The 18809-nt window shown below is 47.1% G+C and overlaps 1 protein-coding gene across 1 annotated transcript in view; it reads right to left on the bottom strand.

The window, feature by feature from the left end:
• PMPCA (peptidase, mitochondrial processing subunit alpha) overlaps positions 1 to 18809 on the bottom strand; it is a 65208-nt gene that overhangs the window by 7175 nt on the left and 39224 nt on the right. Inside the window, exon 10 of the mRNA XM_075185846.1 lies at positions 7179 to 7269. Within this exon, the coding sequence (XP_075041947.1) occupies positions 7179 to 7269 (91 nt within the window). The remainder of the gene's footprint in view (positions 1 to 7178; positions 7270 to 18809) is intronic.

Here is an 18809-nt window from a genome sequence, read left to right as displayed (position 1 = left end):
TGACATGTCCTATTTTCGCACCACCTGATATAGGCACGCGAAATCCGGTGATGGATGCGAGCTGAAACTGGCTTTCTGGCTCGCATCATGGTGTTCACTACACTGGACCATGGAGCGAAGGACCTGCCCACTGACAAGACATCCTGATTGAGCCACCACTGGAGCGGCTGTCTCGCCCCCAAAGACAGCGAAATCTTCTGGAGATCCAAGTGTATGTGGGATCCTGACCATTTCTGTAACAGATCCCACTGGAAGCATCGAGAATGAGCCCGGCCGAAGGGGATCGTCTCGAAGGAGGCCACCATCTTCCCAAGCAGCCGCATGCATAAATTAATTGAGGGATTGGGAGAGGACAAGACCTGAGTTGTTATAGTCCGGATTGAACGGATTTTCTCCGAAGGCAGGAACACTTTCTGCCGACTGGTATTCATGATAAGGCCCAGGAAGACCATGCGTTGACATGGAACCATCTAGGACTTCTTTAAGTTTTCAGCCATCCATGGCTCTCGAGAACTGCCAAGGTGAGGGATAAGTGCTGACGTAAGCAAATCTCTGAGGAGGATTTGATGAGCAGATCGTCCAAATAAGGCACGACCTGAACTCCCTTTAAGTGAAGACACGCCGCCATGACCAGCATGATCTTCGTGAAGACCCTCGGAGCTGTGGAGAGGCCGAAAGGAAGGGCCCGAAACTGATAGTGGGAGGACCCCACTGTGAATCTTAGGAGAGACTGATTGTCGCTCCAAATGGGAATGTGGAATTCCTTTACGTCTATGGAGGCCATAAACTGATCCTTCACTAAGCCGTTTATTACCGACCTCAGGGATTCCATTCGAAATCTGTCCACTCATAAGTGCACATTGAGGCTCTTTAGGTTTAGAATGGGCCGAAAGGACCCGTCCGGCTTCTTGACCAGAAACAGGTTTGAATAAAACCCTTGTCCTTTCTGGTTGTCTGGGACCTTGCAGATGACTCTTTGCGAAAGAAGAGAGGCGACACAAGCCTGTATTGCCTGTCTTCTTGTTGGATCTCGGGGTAGGGGGGTTACAAAGAAACAATCTGGTACAGGGCTCAGCAGGTCTATCATGTACCCCCTTGATATAATGCCCCGAATCCAAGGGTCTTGGGAAGACGCTGCCCATTGTTCCCGAAACAGAGACAGACGTCCCCCCACTGGCGCCACCTTCGGCAGAGTAGAGTGGTCGTCAGGATGCAGGCTTCTCCTGGGTGTTGGAGGCCTGGCAAACGAGGATCTGCCCCTGACAGAGGAGCCTCGAGCATTAGGTTGTCTACCTCTAAAGGACTGTCCTCTAGGAAAGGAGGTCCCCCTAAAGGGCTGACACGAGAAGTCCTGCCCCTACTTGAAAATACCGGCAAAGAAGTGCTTTTGCCCCCTGTTGCCTGGGAAATGATAGTATCCAATTCCGGGCCGAACAAACCTGCTGCTGAAAAGGGAATGGTTTCAACTGACTTTTTTGATTCCACATCTCCTTCCCAGGATTTCAGCCATAACGTTCTTCTTGCTGAAATAGATGCAGCCTGAATAGAGGAGGACATAGACGCTGTGTTCTGGGCCGCCTCAAAGGTACCCCGATGCCTCTTTCAAATGAAAGGCCAGGGGAAGTAAATCAGAGTCCTGTAAGGCCTCTGCCAGTTGGTCTGCCCATGCTTCCATGGCTCTAGCAACCCAAGCTGAAGCAAATGTGGGCCTAAAAGAAGAACCCGCAGCCACAAATATAGAATTCAGCTGGGATTCTACTCTGCGATCATTGGCATCTTGCAGAGTTGCTGAACCTGGGACTGGTAGTTAAGTGTGTTTGGCCAAACGGGCTACTGGAATATCCACCTTAGGGATACTCTCCCAGCGAGCAACGTCTTTCTCCTGCAATGGATACAGGGAGGAGCATCTTTTGGGAACAGAGAACCTTTTATCAGGCTGTTTCCAGGCTCCCTCTGCAATATCTCTACCGAAGGGGAAAACTGGGAAGCCCTTCTTTTGGCCTTCTTAAAGAGACTTCTGTCTCTGGGAGTAGGATCCTCCGGTTCTGGGAGGTCCAACGCTTGTCTCACTGCTAAAACCAAATCATTAATAAATTGGCTTTTAGAGTTTTCTTCCTGTCCCAAAGGTTGAACCTGGTCAGGATCAGAATTAATTTCCCCCTCCTCTTTTGAAAACCCCTCAGAGTCTGAAAGTACCATAAAGGGAATTATCAGATCTAGGCCGCTTTCTTTTAGCAGGCGGGATGTTTGGGGATTCAAGTAACTGGTTCAGCTTATCCAAACCCTTTATAAATGCTGCGGACCATGCCGGTTCTGTGGGAACAGGGGCTTGGTCCGTATTTAATGAGGAAGGTCCAGGTATAGACGTTCCAATAGAACCTGTGGTAACAGGGAGGCCCAAAGGTGTACTAGTATTATTAGCCACCGAAGTCGCCACAGTAGATAGCAATTGATTGGATTGAAAAACCATCTGTGCTAAAGAGGAAACCGACTGTGTCAGGGAGGCCACCCAGGCCGGTTCCTCCGTCAGTGGGGCTGAAATATGCTGGGTTGGAGCAGGGGGGACCCCTGCCTCGCAGACAGAGCAGAGCGCCAACGGGTCCTTCTGCCCACATGGTAATTTTACATTGCATTTTGAACATGTGAAATAGTTTGCCATAGGGCCCTTTCCCTTATCTGTCATTTTTATAAAGGAAGGCACACCAAACACACAGACTTAAATTGTAAATTAAGCTGAGTAGGGAGAGAAAGAGAGAGCGAGTGTGTGGAGAGAATAGTGTGAAAAAACAAGTAATCAACTAATCTTGTCATAAAAGTTGTACTTGTAATTATTTTAAACACAATATAATACTTAGGCAAGTAGGAGAACTATGATATAACCCCTATTAGCCCACTTTGTACACAGCAATACAGAGTATGTGTTTAAATAAAATAGATACTTAGCCCATAGGCCAAACAGGGGAGAAGTCCAACAGCAGTGTCCTGGTGCCTGCTCCCTGAGATCTGTTCTCTCTTCCCGGGCTTCTCCTTGGCGCCAGAAGACCGGGTTAAACCATCTCTCTATGGAAGGCGGGGGAGCTCTATGTCTTAGCTCCCTCCCTTCTGATAATGCTGTCTCTGCAGCTGTTTCTCCGTAAAAAATTAAAAAAGGGGATGTGGCAGAGTAGTGGAGACCTCAAGAGTTGAGGTCTCCGCAGCGGTTAGTACCCGATGCCCCCTCCTATGTATGAGGGGGGATCCTGGTATGGCCCCCAATAACTCTCCTCGCTCCTTTCCGCAGATCCAAGATGGCCGCTGCCACTTGAAAACTCCGATAACCGGCGCTCTATACCTGCAGTGGCAGTGCCAGTTATCGGGGAGGCTCCAGGAGTGACAGCGGTCCGTGAGATCGCTTGTCACTCACAATTCAGGCACCCCATTCAGTCTCTGTCAGTGAGAGCCTCTGACTCTCATCTGACAGGGTAGTGCCTGCGCTGCTCTGCTGTGAGTGTGTTCTCTATAGTAGAACACACTCCAGGTCTGCCACCTATAAGTAGTTAATGAATAAAAGAAAAGAAAAGAAAAGAAAAAAACCTGCAGTACTAAAAACACTGCCCAACTCCATGGGTACCTGAAAAAAACTGAACAGGAAGGGGCAGGGGGATTGTAGAGGGGAGGGTCCGTCAGCAGTTGCTTAAAGTTAACTAGCTAGGTGCCAACTCTCAAGCTCCCCTCCGCAACCCATGGTAAGCAGTGTCCCCCAGACTGGATGAAAGAGAAAAAGTTTGTAATAAAAACCCAAACCTCTTTGAGAATCTGGCACCGGAATCATCACTAAAGGAGGGATAGAATAGTTTCTCGTAAAACCAGTCGCTTTCGTGGACAAGTGGGAAGCCCTATGGCAAAAACCGTCAGGGAGAAAGACAGAGCAGATCCCTTTCCACCTGTAGCTTGACTGATAATGGAGTCAAGCTGGTGTCCAAACAAAAGACCCCCAGAAAACGGTATCGTCTCAAGAACCTTTTCAGACTACCCATCAGCCTTTCAGGACTTAAGGCAGAGAAAACATTGAGCTGAAACTGCAGAGGCAGAAATACGTGCACCAATCAGTCCCGCGTATGTAGCTGCCTCTCGTAATTAATCTATCGCCCTCTGAATTTGTTCCACTAATGGAAGCAGTTCAGAGGAAGGCCTGCCTGCCAACAAACCTTGAAAATGGTGTTTTGATCAGCATTCTACTGCTTTGTTAAGCCATGCATATGCCAAAGCAGGCCTAAAAGAGGCATATGCTGCCACGAAAATGAACTTAAGGACGGCCTTAACCTAATGGTCTGTACCATCCTTGGCAGGATAGAGTGGCTATGTTAGGACAAGGAATCGTAGTTACCTTGGCTAACCCTGTAACTACAGCATCCACACGTGGAAGCGTCTACCATTTAGCAAAAAACTTCAGGGGGGAAAGGATAAACCGACTGCAGTCACCGAAATACTTGGAACTTGCTATCTGGGGAAGGCCAAGGCTCTGACAACAAATCTTCCAATAAGGAAGAAGCCAGGAAAAAGAAAGAATTTTTTTTTTCCCCCGTGCAAAAAGGAGGAGCCTGTGCAACACGAGGAACCTCTTACTTAGGAAAGTGAAGTACCTGACACACAGCTTGTATTAATTCCTCCACACTCTGGCGAACCAAATGAATCTGCTCCACAACCGAAGGAGCATCCATGTCAGAATTCACCGCTAAATTACCTTCATTCCGGGAACTACAGTTAAATCTGGCTTATTTTCCTGAAGTTGTGGCGCCGTCCTCCTACGCTTACGTGAGGAAGACGGTGCAGAGGATGCAATTCCCTGTACCCAAGCAGGCTGTACAGACACCGCCAGGGAGAAACAGTCAAACCTTGACTTAGCGAACTAGAACCCATGTCAGTTGCTACAGTGCAAGCAGAATCAGAAGATGGAGCGACCACAGCCTGTGACAGCACCAACTGAGCAAGTTCAGCCACTGTATTGGAGAGAGACAGAACCCAGGCATGTGTTGCCGTATGTAAAGCAGCAGCTGCTGTATTACACGTATGCTCTTTGAAAGCCGGCAGGCTGTGCACAGAGCCTACGCGTCTGACTGACCTGATGGTAACTTAACGTGACAGCCCAGGTGATTCTCAACATTGATGTAACACCAGCTTTACCACGCATGGTTTTTCCTTTACTGACATGTTAACAGATGGGACAAAACACAAACAAAACAGTGTAATAAACAGTGTAACAAAATACAATATAAATAACAAGCAGCCCACAACTCTGAACAGAAAGTGAACCTGCAATACAGCCAATAAAGCCCCACAGAGTAAAAGTAATAAACTATTGAAGATAACAATCCCCAAACCTTTCTATCAGGACTCAGGACAGAAAAGGGGAGCTATAAAATGGCTGTTTATTGTGGTGTCTGCACACATGATAGTGAGAGACTACTACCATGGAGGAAGTGTAATAGATTCCCCCAGGGCCCAGCACTGAATTGGTAACATTCAACACCCCAGTGCCTAGCAGAGCTCACTATCTTAGTGACCCAGCCTGACCCTGTCTCCTGAGCTAAAAATAGAATTAAATTATTATTTTTTTGGTGTTTTTTTTCATAGAATGACTGCCCCTAGTAAGAAGCAGCCTGCTCAGGGACACACTGCGATTTTCTATCCCTCTTTCTCAGCATTGTGCTGGGAGAGGGTTTCACTTACCTTCTGCCACCCCTCCTCATGCAGTGTCTGCAGTCTATCTGACTGTCAGATCAGGAGGACGAACACAGCCTGCGGTGACTGTGCCTGACTCCTAGGAGGGTATGAAAACGTTGGGAGAGGGAGGCTGGCAACAGAGGCACCTCTCACAGCACCTCCGATCATCCCCCCTCCATACAGCGCTTGCCGCATGCTGCAGATTCCTGACATAAAATAATAAAAGTAACAGAAGAGGGCTGCTGAGCAGCCCACACACAGCCCTTTCGCCAGGCACTTAAACTAGACCGAGGCTGGACAGGAGGTGGGAGGAGCTAGGGCTTAGTTAAACAGAAGTTTAAAGTGCCAGTTCGCCCTATCCCTACTCTATACCCCAATGTCCCTTAAAGGAAGACCGAGAAATATTATTTATTAATAACTTGCATCCATATGGACAATAATGGTCATTCAATGTTTTATTGAAAGTGTTAGATATTTTCTAATAGTGAATCCTAAGCAAATCCCAGCATTGGTCCTTGTACATAGCTGGACATTTCCACTGAAGACTCGGTCCAGGAAACACATCTAGAAGTTTGCAATGACCACTGTGTAGGATGGGAAAGCTTCTGATTTTAGAACCATGTACTATGGCTCATTTACAAACATTGCATGTATTATTATCTTTTTTATATAGCTCCAATCATATTACTCAGCACTGCACATCTGTAGTAATGAAAACATTCAATTTATGTTTATTAAGAAACAAGATTGTGTGTCTCTTTAGGAACAGATTGTCAGTTTGTGTTGTTTCTTCACTTATCTCTTTTATGGCCATGTTTTCCTAAAAACAGTGTGGCGGACAATGCCAGACCCTGCTTGTACTATTTGTTATATAACGAATACCAGTAATAAATGCAAATGTAGCTGTTATTAGGCCATACTTCATCAGTATTCACTTTAATGCAAGAAAAAGGATAATTTAAGGATGACTTTGTTCAGACCTTCTTTAGACCTTGCTGGTGGAGAAGAGGCTTTACAAGATCTCCTTGATGCATGATTTAACTTGGGGGCTGCATGTTGAATATAGGAATTGTGTGTTAGTCTATCAATTTATTGAAGCCAAGTACTTTAATTGTGATATTATTTATTAAATAACTTCCTTCTACAGTTTGTGAATGAAAAAAATATATTTCTTTTTGCTAGTAACACACACACACTCCAGATTTAAAGGCAAAACGTGCACTGAACCTCAGCAATCAATCAGCATTTGTCTTTTATCTTGTCTAGTGCAAGTTGAACATAAAACTGTTTGATCAGTTGCTGAGGTCACTGCACAGGTTGTAATAAAATCTGAGGTTAGTAAAGAAGCTGCTGACTGCCTTCTATTGCTGAGGAAATAGTTCAGTGATAGAATACACGCTTTATACTGCACATCATGTTTCACAATACATGCATGACATTTCTCTTTCCCACACTATTTTAAGATGAGAACCTACCTGCCGAGGGTCTGCACTGGCATGAATACATAGGAGCCCAGTATCTTCATAACTGTGGTGATATGATGTTGCGTTATACATCCAGTGGTGCCTGTGTAAAAAGCGATATATGCTTTACTACATGGCAGCAATATTACCAGCTGCACACTCTTAGTATTTGTTCTTATTCTCTATATACAGACAATTGCACAGATCGGATTCTTTTTCTGCAAGCTAGATGAAATTCTCAGTATCTGCCCTCATTAGGAAAAATAAATAAATATATATATATAAAAGATTTTTACTCACCGTAAAATCGATTTCTCTTACTCCATAGGGGGACTCGGCGAGACATTGGGGTAAAGTAGGTGGGACTAGGGGTTTAGGCACTTAGGGGGGTATTCAATTGTCCGCAAGGTTTTTTTTTTAGACCGCGATAAGGCATTTTAACCCTTTGTTTTTATCATTTTCGGGCAGGTTAACTGTACCCGCAATTCAATTCCATTTTTAACGCTACGATTTTTTTAATGAAACGGTCCTCTCGCACTACAGTAGAAGGTCTATTTAAAGTATAGGGTGTGCGAGAGGCAGCTGCGTTTTTTAAATGTGGCGGGTTAAACAGGCAAATATGTTTTATCTCGCAACTCGTTGGGGTGTGCTAAAAATAAAAATCCTCTGAAAAGTATTTGAAATCATGTAATAATGTGGGAAAAAAAGTTAAACTATGTTTATCACTAATGCCAAACATGTAAAACTTGATTCTTTTGTGAAAAAATAATGAAATTAAAAAAACAAAAAAAATAAAATAAAAATCACTAATTAATTATATTTATGTTTGATTTTGGTACAAATTTGAATGTAGTAATGTGTTTTAACATGATATAGATGATTCTATGGTAAAAAATAGTTCAATAAAATATTATGCTAAAGAAAGTACTGTAATGTAGATATTATCAATGTGTAATGCAATCTAATGTATGAAAATGTATGCAAAACATTTTTTTTGTGTTAAACATGTCCATGTTAAAACTCGCAAACACAATGATTAACGCGCGGGGGTAGAGCTTTCTCTTTTTCAATTGAATTGCGGTCGCTACTGCAGTTAAAAACCCGCGGGAGATTGATTTTATTTATTTATTTATTTTTCTAACGCTGCAGGGAAAATAAACAAAAAAAAACCTCACGGACAATTGAATACCCCCCTTAGACTTGTTTGATCCACTCGCTCCTCCCCTACTATGCCCCTCCTCTCCTGTAGATACCTCAGTTTTGTATAACCAAGCATATGAGGAAGGGTAGCCCCATGGGGCAACAAAAAAGTAATAAGTATAAACAATTAACAGAACTAAATACAAAGCAAGGGAGGGTGCGCAGTGTCCCCCCAATGGAGTAAGAGAAATTGATTTTACGGTGAGTAAAAATCTTCTCTTCTCATTCCTACCATTGGGGGACACTGCGAGACATTGGGGACATACCAAAGCTGCCCCTAAGGGAGGGAATGCTCTGGAATGGCTGCACGCAATACTCTGCACCCAAAGGTAGCATTAGAGGATGCAAAGCCCTGCAGCCTGTAGAATTTGACAAATGTGTGGACAGAAGATCATGTTGCCGCTCTACATAGCCAAAGCACCATGATGTGCCACCCAAAAAGCGGCAATGGTCCTGGTAGAGTGAGCTTTTAGCGATACCAGAACAGGTAGCGACGCCCGAACATAAGCTAGACCGATAGTTGACGTGATCCAGTGGGCGAGAGACTGCTTGGGACCCCGCTTTTGAGCATCGTAAAGAACAAAAAGGTCCTTAGTCTTATGTACAGAAGCTGTGTGGTGGACATAACATCAAAGAGCACGGACCACATTCTGCAACCCTAACTCATCATATGAAGAACGTATGTTTTCAGACCCAATGATAGATGGCTGAGGAAGACACTTTCCTGGCCTTGATCAGGGTACCAATCACCTCCCGCGAGAAACCCCTGGCCCTAAGAATTAGGGTCTCAACAGGCAAGCCGTCAAAGCTAGACGATCTAAAGAGTGGCAGAGAAGAGGTCCTTGAACGAGAAGGTCTAGTCGCATTGGCAGACGGAAGGGAGGTCTGAAAACAATGCCCTGCATGACCAATTAGGGGCTACCAGGAGTGCGAGAACCACTCTCTTTTTAACTTTAGCACCCTCGCGAGAATGGGTATTGGAGGGGGACAGGTACACCAGACGTAAGTGCCATGGTACCGTCATGGCATCCGTTAAAGGTGCCTAAAGGTCTCGAGATTTTGAGCAGTATAGGGGAACTTGACAGTTCAGCCTGGACGACATGAGATCGCTCTCTGGCCTGCCCCAGCGCTCCACTAGGAGAGTAAAGACCTGCTTGTTGAGTGACCATTCGCCCAGGGGAACCCTCTGCCTGCTGAGAAAGTCGGCCTCCCAATTTTCCACGGTGTGTAAATGGCCGATATCTTGGGAACATGACGCTCCACCCATAACATGAGCCTGGCCGTCTCCAGCATGGCCCCTACGGTGCGAGTCCCCCTTGGTGATTTAGATATCCCAAGGCCATGGCATTGTCCGACTGAATTTGCAGAGGCTTCCCTAATAGGAACCTCAGAGCTGTGTACAGGACGTTGACGCAAGCACAGAGTTCCAGGACGTTGATTGGGAGCGTGGCATCCTGGGGAGAACAGACTCCCTGGAATCTCAGGGACCCTGTTACCCTCCCCAATCTAACAGACTTGCGTCTGTCGTAACCAAAGTCCACGACCAAGCTCGAAGGGACTGACCTTTTTCCAGATTCTGTCTGGATAACAACCATGCCAGGGAAAGGCAAGTGGGTTTCGTCAGGCAGATGATCTGTCTGTTTAAATGCTCTTGGGCACCTGACCATTTCTGAAGGATCGCCCGTTGAAGAGGGCGAGAGTGGGACTGTGCAAAAGGCACTGCCTTGAACAATGATACCATCTTTCCCAGAAGTTTCATGCAGCTTAGGAGAGAGACCTCTCTCCGCACCAGGAGTGCTTTGGCTTTGGTTTTGCGCAGGAGTGCGAGGACCTTGTTTTCCGGTAGGTATACTCTCTGGATCAGTGTGTCGGAACATGAGACCTAGAAAACGCATTCACTGTGCGTGATAGAGGGATGACTTGGGTAAATTCAGAACCCACCCGTGAGCTTCCAGCAACTGCATAGTGAGTTGGAGGTAATGAGATAAAAGCGATGCAGACAGTGCATTCAGAAGGAGGTCGTCTAGATAGGAACCTATCGTGACTCCCTTCTGGCATATGAGTCCCGCCATGATCTTGGTGAACACACGAGGAGCGGTCGCTTGACCGAAAGGCAGGGCCCTGAACTGGAAGTGGGAGTTTCCAACTGCAAACCGGAGAAGACAATGTTGTCCCCTCCATGCAGATAGGCATCCCTGATGTCTATGAAGGCCAGAAACTCTCCCTGCTCCATTCCGGCGATGACAGTCCGAAGGGAAACCATTCGGAACTTTTGAACCTTTACCAGCTTGTTTAGGGACCGTAGATTTAAGATTGGACGAAATGATCCTTCCAGTTTTGGTACCAGGAAGAGGCTGGAGTAAAACCCCAAGCCCTTCTCCTATATTGGAATGGAAACAATAACCCCGGCTGCCAGCAAACTCTAGATTGCCTCCTGAAGCGCCTTGCACCTGAGGGGACAAAGAAGGGTTGCTGTGGTGAAGAACCTTCTTAATGGGAACTGAACTAAGTCTATGAAATGGCACCGGAACACAATTCCTCGTGTCCAAACGTCCGTGGTGGATGCCCACCTCTGGCCCTGGAAACAAATAAGACATGCCCCCACCACAGTATTTTCCCTGGGGAAATATTGACGCTGCGGGCTTATCGGCGGGTCTCGAGAATCCACGCCTAACCGCGCCCCTACCTCTGTTATACGCTCCCCTGGGAGCGGCAGGCTGGCCTCTCGCCGCGGTGCCACGACCCCGGGTGAAAGAACGAAAGGACCGAAACCGTCCTTGTCGTGGTCTATTGGAGCCCACGGGAAGAGCGTTGCTCTTTCCTCCTGTAGCTACTTGAATGACCTTTTCTAACTCTGACCCAAACAAAGTAACCCAATTAAATGGCAACCTCTCTAAAGCTCGTTCTGAATCAGCGTCCGCTGTCCAAGAGCGTAACTATAAGGTACGCCGAGCTGCTACAATGAGGGCTGGGAACCTAGAGTTTACTGACACAGTATCCATGGCTGTCTGGCCCACATAATCAGAAGTTTCCTGGATATGCTTGGCTAAGGAGAGGAGATCCGCACGTGTTAAGTTATCTTGAATACCCTTAACTAACTGTTCCGCCCATGGTTGAACAGCCTTGTTAGCCCAGGCAATCGCCATAGTGGGGCTGAACATAGTGCCTGCCGCAATATAAGCTGAGCGGAGGGCCAGATCGCTCTTTTTATCCGTGGGATCCCTTAATGAAACCCGCTCCCGAGTGAGAATCGCCGAAAAGGAAGACAAACGCGCTACCGGTGTGTCAACTCTAGGGGAGGCTTTCCATTTAAAATAGTCCTCTGCCGGTAGAGGATAAAGCGATTTAAATCTGCCGGCATCATAAACTGCTTATCTGGTCTCTGCCAGGCGTCGCATACCATTTCCATCATCTGGGGGGGATGGTGGAAAAGTAACCACCTGCGCCTTGGTCTTTTTAAACAAGGAGAACCCTGATGGGGCCGTGGGCTCCGGTTCTGCAAAACCTAAGGTATGTCTGATACCTAAAACTAGGTTATCTACATTATGGGCAGAGGAAGAATCTACAGAACTGAGTGTGTCATCCTCCTGTAAATCAGGGTCCAATTCTCCTTCCTCTTCTGAGGAATGTTCGGAATCTTGATCTCTGCCCTGGGCCGTATCAGAAATAATCCTTTGGACCCTGTGCGATACTGTATGCAAGCTTTCCTCTTCCTGAACTGAATCGGACTGGGAGGATGGGCCTGCTACCACCTGAGTGTGTGTAGAAGTGTGAGAAACAGGAACCTCACGTACCTCTGTGGACCGTAACATCACTCTAGTGAGCTCCACTATGGCTGTTATTAGTGACCTTGCCCAGAGCGGTTCCTCCATGGCTGCTGCCCCCTGATATGGACCGCGTTATTCCAGGGTTTCAACTTCGCAAACAGTGCAAAGAGCGTCCTGGTTAGGTTGACCAAGTGATAATTTGGCATTACATTTGGAACATGTATAATACAGTGCAGACATATCAGAGGATCCCTTATTTTTGGACGTCCCCTTCTCAGACATAGTGGGCAGCATGGTGGCTAAGTGGTTAGCACTTCTGTCTTACAGCACTGGGGTCATGAGTTCAATTCCCGACCATGGGCTTATCTGTGAAGAGTTTGTATGTTCTCCCCGTGTTTGCGTGGGTTTCCTCCGGGTGCTCCGGTTTCCTCCCACAATCCAAAAACACACTGGTAGGTTAATTGGCTGTTAACAAATTGACCCTAGTTTGTGTGTCTGTCTCTGTGTGTGTGTGTGTGTGTGTGTGTGTGTGTGTGTGTGTGTGTGTGTGTGTGTGTGTGTGTGTGTGTGTGTGTGTTAGGGAATTTAGACTGTAAGCCCCAATGGGGCAGGGACTGATGTGAGTGTGTTCTCTGTACAGCGCTGCAGAATTAGTTGCGCTAAATAAATGGTGGTAATAATAATAATAATAATAATAAAAAGCCAATCACAATATTAAAAGAAAATATAAGAAAATTATATTTTTCAATTTTTAAGTCTGAGAACTAAAGTCTGCACACAGTACAACAAGATGTTACCAAGGGCCTGATTCATTAAGGATCTTAACTTGAGAAACTTCTTATTTCAGTCTCCTGGACAAAACCATGTTACAATGCAAGGGGTGCAAATTAGTACTCTGTTTTGCACATAAGTTAAATACTGACTGTTTTTTCATGTAGCACACAAATATCAACTTTAAATCTCAGTGTACAAATAAGCTATCAAGTATTTGTGTGTTACATGAAAAAACAGTCAGTATTTAACTTATGTGCAAAACAGAATAAGAGGATTTTTACTCACCGTAAAATCAATTTCTCTTACTCCACTGGGGGACACTGCGAGACATTGGGTATACTAGTGGGTGTGGGAGTTCAGGCACTAATAACTTCTATGATTTTCACTCCCCTCCTCTACTATGCCCCTCCTCTCCTGTAGATATCTCAGTTTTGACTAACCAAGTGTACTATACGGAGCCGCCCTAAAGGGCAAAGAATAGAGGCATAAATATTCACAACCAGATTGTCTACAGGAGCAAGGGAGGGTGCGCAGTTTGCCCCAGTGGAGTAAGAGAAATTGATTTTACGGTGAGTAAAAATCCTCTCTTTCCTACCACTGGGGGACACTGCAAGACATTGGGGACATACCAAAGCTGCCCCTATGGAAGGGAATGCTCTGGAGCGGCTCGCATCTGACGATGTGAAAGCCTGCAGTCTGTAAAACTTGACAAAAGTATGAACAGATGACCAAGTGGCCGCTTTGCACAGTTGCTCCACTGAAGCACCATGACGCGCCGCCCAAGACGCACCAACCACCCTGGTAGAATGAGCCCTAAGCGCATGAGGAATTGGCCGAGATGCTCGGACATAAGCCAAACTGATGGTGGAGACGATCCACCGAGCAATAGCCTGTTTTGACGCCGGGTAGCCGCGCTTCTTTACATTGTACAAAATAAAGAGATCTGTAGTCTTGCGCACTGAGGCTGTGTGGTCAACATAGCACTGGAGAGCCCGGACTACATCCAACAACTGCAAGTCGTAATAAAAAGAGTCAGCCGGCATAGAAGAGGAAGACGAAACAGGCCGGAACTACAATCTCCTGATTGAGATGGAACCTTGAAACGACTTTTGGGATAAAAGAGGGTTTAGTACGCAGAACCGCTCTATCCTCGTGAAAAAACAGAAAGGGAGAGCTTCAGCAGAGCGCTGCCAGCTCTGACACTCTCCTAGCTGAAGAAATAGCTAAAAGAAAAACCGTCTTAAAAGTGAGATGGTTCAATTCCGCTGACTGAAGAGGCTCGAATGGCGGAAGACAAAGTGCCCTCAGCACCAAATTTAGGTCCCAGGGCTCTACTGGATGAGAGAATGGGGGCCAAATATGAAGAACCCTCTGCAAAAAAGTCTGGACCTCGCTGAGAGGAGCCAGTTTACACTGGAAATAAATGGAGAGCGCCGATACCTGTACTTTAAGGGATCCCAGTCGGAAACTCGCTCTCTTTTCAGTTTCTCCAGAACCCGCGACAACACGGGTAATGGTGGAAACAGATACACTAGACTGAAGCGCCATGGAATGGTTATGGCATCGGATACGTGCGCTAGAGGGTCCTATGACTTGGCGCAGTACAGGGGAACCTGGTGATTCAGCCTGGAGGCCATGAGGACGATTTCCGGCATCCCCCAGCGTTGAACTAGGAGGGCAAAGACCTCTTTGTACAGAGACTACTCCCCTGGGTGAACCCTTTGCCTGCTGAGGAAATCGGCTTCCCAGTTGTCTACTCCTGGGATATATACTGCCGAAATCTGGGGCACATGGTGTTTCGCCCAGATCATGATCTTGGCCACCTCTTGCATGGCTCCCGTGCTGCGACTCCCCCCGATGATTTAAGTATGCCACGGCCGTGGCATTGTCCGACTGGATTTGAAGAGGCTTCCCTGCTAGGAAGCTCTGCGCCTTCATCAAGGTTCTGTGAACCGCCCTGAGTTCCAGACCATTGATAGGAAGAGCAGCCTCCTGGGGAAACCAGAGTCCCTGAAATCTTAAAGATCCCATGACTCCTCCCCAGCCTAATAGACTTGCATCTGTGATAACTAAGGTCCAAAAGCCTGATTGGAGGGTCTGACCCTTGTTCAGATTCCCCGAGATGAACCACCATGTTAATGAAAGACGAGTCAGCCTTGACAGACAAATGATCTGCCTGTCTAAATGTTCCTGCGACCCCGACCACTTCCGAAGGAACTCTAATTGGAGAGGACGGGAATGGAACTGGGCAAACGGAACCGCCTCGTACACAGAAACTAGCCTCATGCAGCTGAGCATGGATACATGAGGCCGAGCCCACAGCGTTCTGGTTCTGCGCTGGAGGGCGCTGATTTTGTCCTGAGGCAAAAATACTCTTTGCACAACAGTGTCGAACACTAGCCCCAGGAAGCGCATGTTCTGAAATGAGTGAGGATTTTGGTAAATTCAGGATCCACCCATGGGCTTCCAAAAACTCCATCGTGGTTTGTACATGACGAGCTAAAATTTCTGCAGACAGGGCTTTTAAAAGAAGATCGTCTAGAAAAGGGACTATCATGACTCCCTTTCGTCTCAGAACACTCGCCATAGTGGCCATGATTTTCGTGAATATATTCGAGGAGCGGAAGCCAGGCCGAAAGGGAGGGCCCTGAACTGAAAATGGGCCGGCCCCACAGCAAACCGAAGAAGACAGTGATGACGCTCCCATATGGGGACATGCAGAAAAGCATCTTTTATGTCCATGGAAGCCAGGAACTCTCCCTGTTCCATACCTGCAATGACCGTTCGAAGGGACTCCATCTTGAACCTCTGGGTTATCACCTGCTTGTTTAGGGACTTGAGGTTCAGTATATGGTGAAACGTTCGGTCCGGCTTTGGCACCAGAATGAGGCTGGAGTAGAACCCCTGACCCCTTTCCTGCACTGGAACGGGATACTCCCGACCCTTGAAGCTTCGACACCGCCTTCAGAAGCGCTTGACGTCTGAGGGGACAAGCGGGTACAGGGGACGAAAGGAACCTCGGTGGGGGAGGCTCCGCACCGAACATAGTGACTCAGCGTCCGTAGTCCACGAATGTAACCATAAGGAACGCCGTGACGCAAAAATAAGAAGGCTGCTAATTCTAGCATTGACTGCCACTGCATCTATGGTAGCCTGCCCTACATAGTCAGAAGTCTCCTGAATATGCTCGGCCAGGGAGAGGAGATCTGCAAGCGGAGAGTTGTTCTGAATGCCCGAGACCAACTGTTCCGCCCACGTCTGAATTGCCTTATTCGCCCAAGCGATAGCCATCGTGGGTCTGAACAAGTTACCAGAGGCTATATATGCAGAACGGAGTGCATGATCGCACTTTTTGTCAGTAGGTTCTTTGAGGGATACTCTCTCTTGGGTAGGGATGGCAGAGGAAGAAGACAAACGGTCGACCGGTGTGTCAAACCTGGGAGACTATTGCCATTTAATAGAATCCTCTGCTGGAAGAAAATAAAGGCTCTTAAATCTGCCAGGCATTACGAACTGCTTACCTAGCTTTAGCCACACGTCTGTCACCATTTGCACCATCTCTGAAGACGGTGGAAAAGACACCACCTGATATTTTGTCCTTTTGAAAATAGAAGAACCTGAGGGAGCCGAGGGTTGAGTGTATGGGACGCCTAAGGTATGTCTGATACTCAATACAAGACCCTCTACATTATGGGCCGAGGCAGAAACTATGCTCAGCGAGTCTTCCTCCTGTGTAACCCGCTCTAAATCCCCATCCTCATCTGAGGAGTGATCTGAGTCTGGACTGCGACCTCGGTTCACATCCAGAATAACTCATTTGGCCCTGTGGGAAACCGGAAGCAGGCGTTCTTCACTCTGAGCTACAGAACTCTGGGATGAGATGCCTGTGCTTTCTATAGGGTCACACCCCAGGCCTGTGTATGTTTAGAGCGCTGCTCTGCTGTGTGAGCAACATTAGCTACCTGTGTGTTTGCTGCAGTGTGTTGACGTACCTCTGCAGCCTGTACCATCACATTAGTAAACTTCTCCATGGCTGAGGCAAAGGACTTGATCCAAGGCGGCTCTTCCATGGCTGCTGGTGGTTGTGCAGGGGCGGGACGCTCCTGAGCTCCGGCTTCACAAGCAGTGTAAAGGGCATTCTTGTCATACTGTCCCATAGGAAGCTTTGTCCTACATTTGGCACAAGCAAAATACACCACAGACACTCCAGAGGATCCCTTACCAGATGTTCCTTTGTTAGACATAACTGAACAGTAGAACAGTATCAACTGATAAAACTACTCAGCAAAATAATTTTGCCTAAACAGTAAGTGTCAATACAGCAGAAGATTTGTAACCAGATCTATATACCAGGGTACAAACCTGCACCAGTACTATTTTTAACCTCTCTGTGCTGTGAATGCTTAATATGCTTTTAGAAACAAATTAAACACAGATTAACGATACCAATCATTGGAGAGGCAAGATGGAGGAGAGAAGTGACCTGCAGCTGCACGATGTGTGCTTAAAATGGCTACTCCGCTATGCAGGAACTTGAAAATGGGGGGGAGTTCCTGCTCCTGATCCGCCCCTTAAATAAAAAATGTCTGCTCCTCTCGGTACTACGATCAGCACATACTTGAACATGGCTGTCGGTATCTATCGCACACACGCTGAGTTTACTTGCCCAGGCAGCGTACGTGCTCTTCCCTCCTCATGCAGCGCTGCTCTCTATACTAGGACGGAGCGCTCCTGGACCCCCGCTGCTCCTTGTACTAGGGGGGGGGGGTTTGTCGGCACGTTCGTTGGCGGGGAGAGATTGATCCTAACATCTCCCCCGCGCAATCTAAAACTGTGGCCCGCTACAGACTACCTCTGCGGGCACCTAAAGCCCTAGTGGCGTCTTTTAAAAAAAACTAATTTCCTCACCTAAAAATGCTCGTTTCTAGGGGATGGAACTGCCAGCAAGAAGGTGCAAGGAAGACCAGGGCATCAGCCGCTTCTTACGCGGGGATCAGAGTGAAGGAGGCCTCAGGACTGTTCACCCCCTCTGGGTCTTAGGATCGATCCCCGCGCGGCACCTTCATTAAAAATTTAAATAAAAACATGAAAATATATAACTAAACTGAATATAGGCAGGAGCTTATAGAAAAATGACCTAACTCCTAAGACACTAAAAAAAACCTGAGGTATCTACAGTAGAGGAGGGGAGTGAAGATCATAGAAGTTATTAGTGCCAGAACTACACACACCCACTACTATACCCCAATGTCTCGCAGTGTCCCCCAGTGGTAGGAAAGAGAAACTTATTTGCACCCCTTGCATTGTAACATGGTTTTGTCCAGGATACTGAAATAAGAAGTTTCTCAAGTTAAGATCCTTAATGAATCAGGCCCCAAGTCTCTATACTAGGTAAATCTTTTGAGAATGCACCAATCCCAAGACACTGAAAAACAATAGCCCTGATAGTGTAACAGTCTTAGAGCTATGCAATATGTGTCTATGGAGCACAATAATAACTAGAAAAACGATACCAGCTGAGGGGAGGCAGAGCAGAGGAGCAGCACAATGATCTCCGTGTCCAAATATGGTCGCTTCCATGCCAGGAAGTAAGTAGGGGGTGGAGGGAAGTCTGTCCTTCAGTACCTCCCGAAAGATGGCCGCCTCTGTAGATCGCCGATCAGTGCATACCCTGGTATGGCTGTCGGCACATCTTGCATGCACACTTCTAACAGAATGCCCAGGTTAGCGTGTGCAGTATTTTAGTAAACGAATCGCCGCCATAGGAATGCGATCGTTACTCTATCCCCCTCTGCTCGTACTCTGGGAAGGGGGGACTTGCCAGCACGTCCGTCGGGTGGGGGGAGGGGGTCGCTGCGACTTCCCTCCTGCGCGACTCACTTTAGCTTTGGCTAGCTAAGTA

Source organism: Mixophyes fleayi, chromosome 9 (genome assembly GCF_038048845.1).
Source record: "Mixophyes fleayi isolate aMixFle1 chromosome 9, aMixFle1.hap1, whole genome shotgun sequence".
Lineage (NCBI taxonomy): Eukaryota > Metazoa > Chordata > Amphibia > Anura > Limnodynastidae > Mixophyes > Mixophyes fleayi.
Note: the sequence above shows the minus strand (reverse complement) of the source record. Positions and strands in the feature narration are given on the sequence as shown.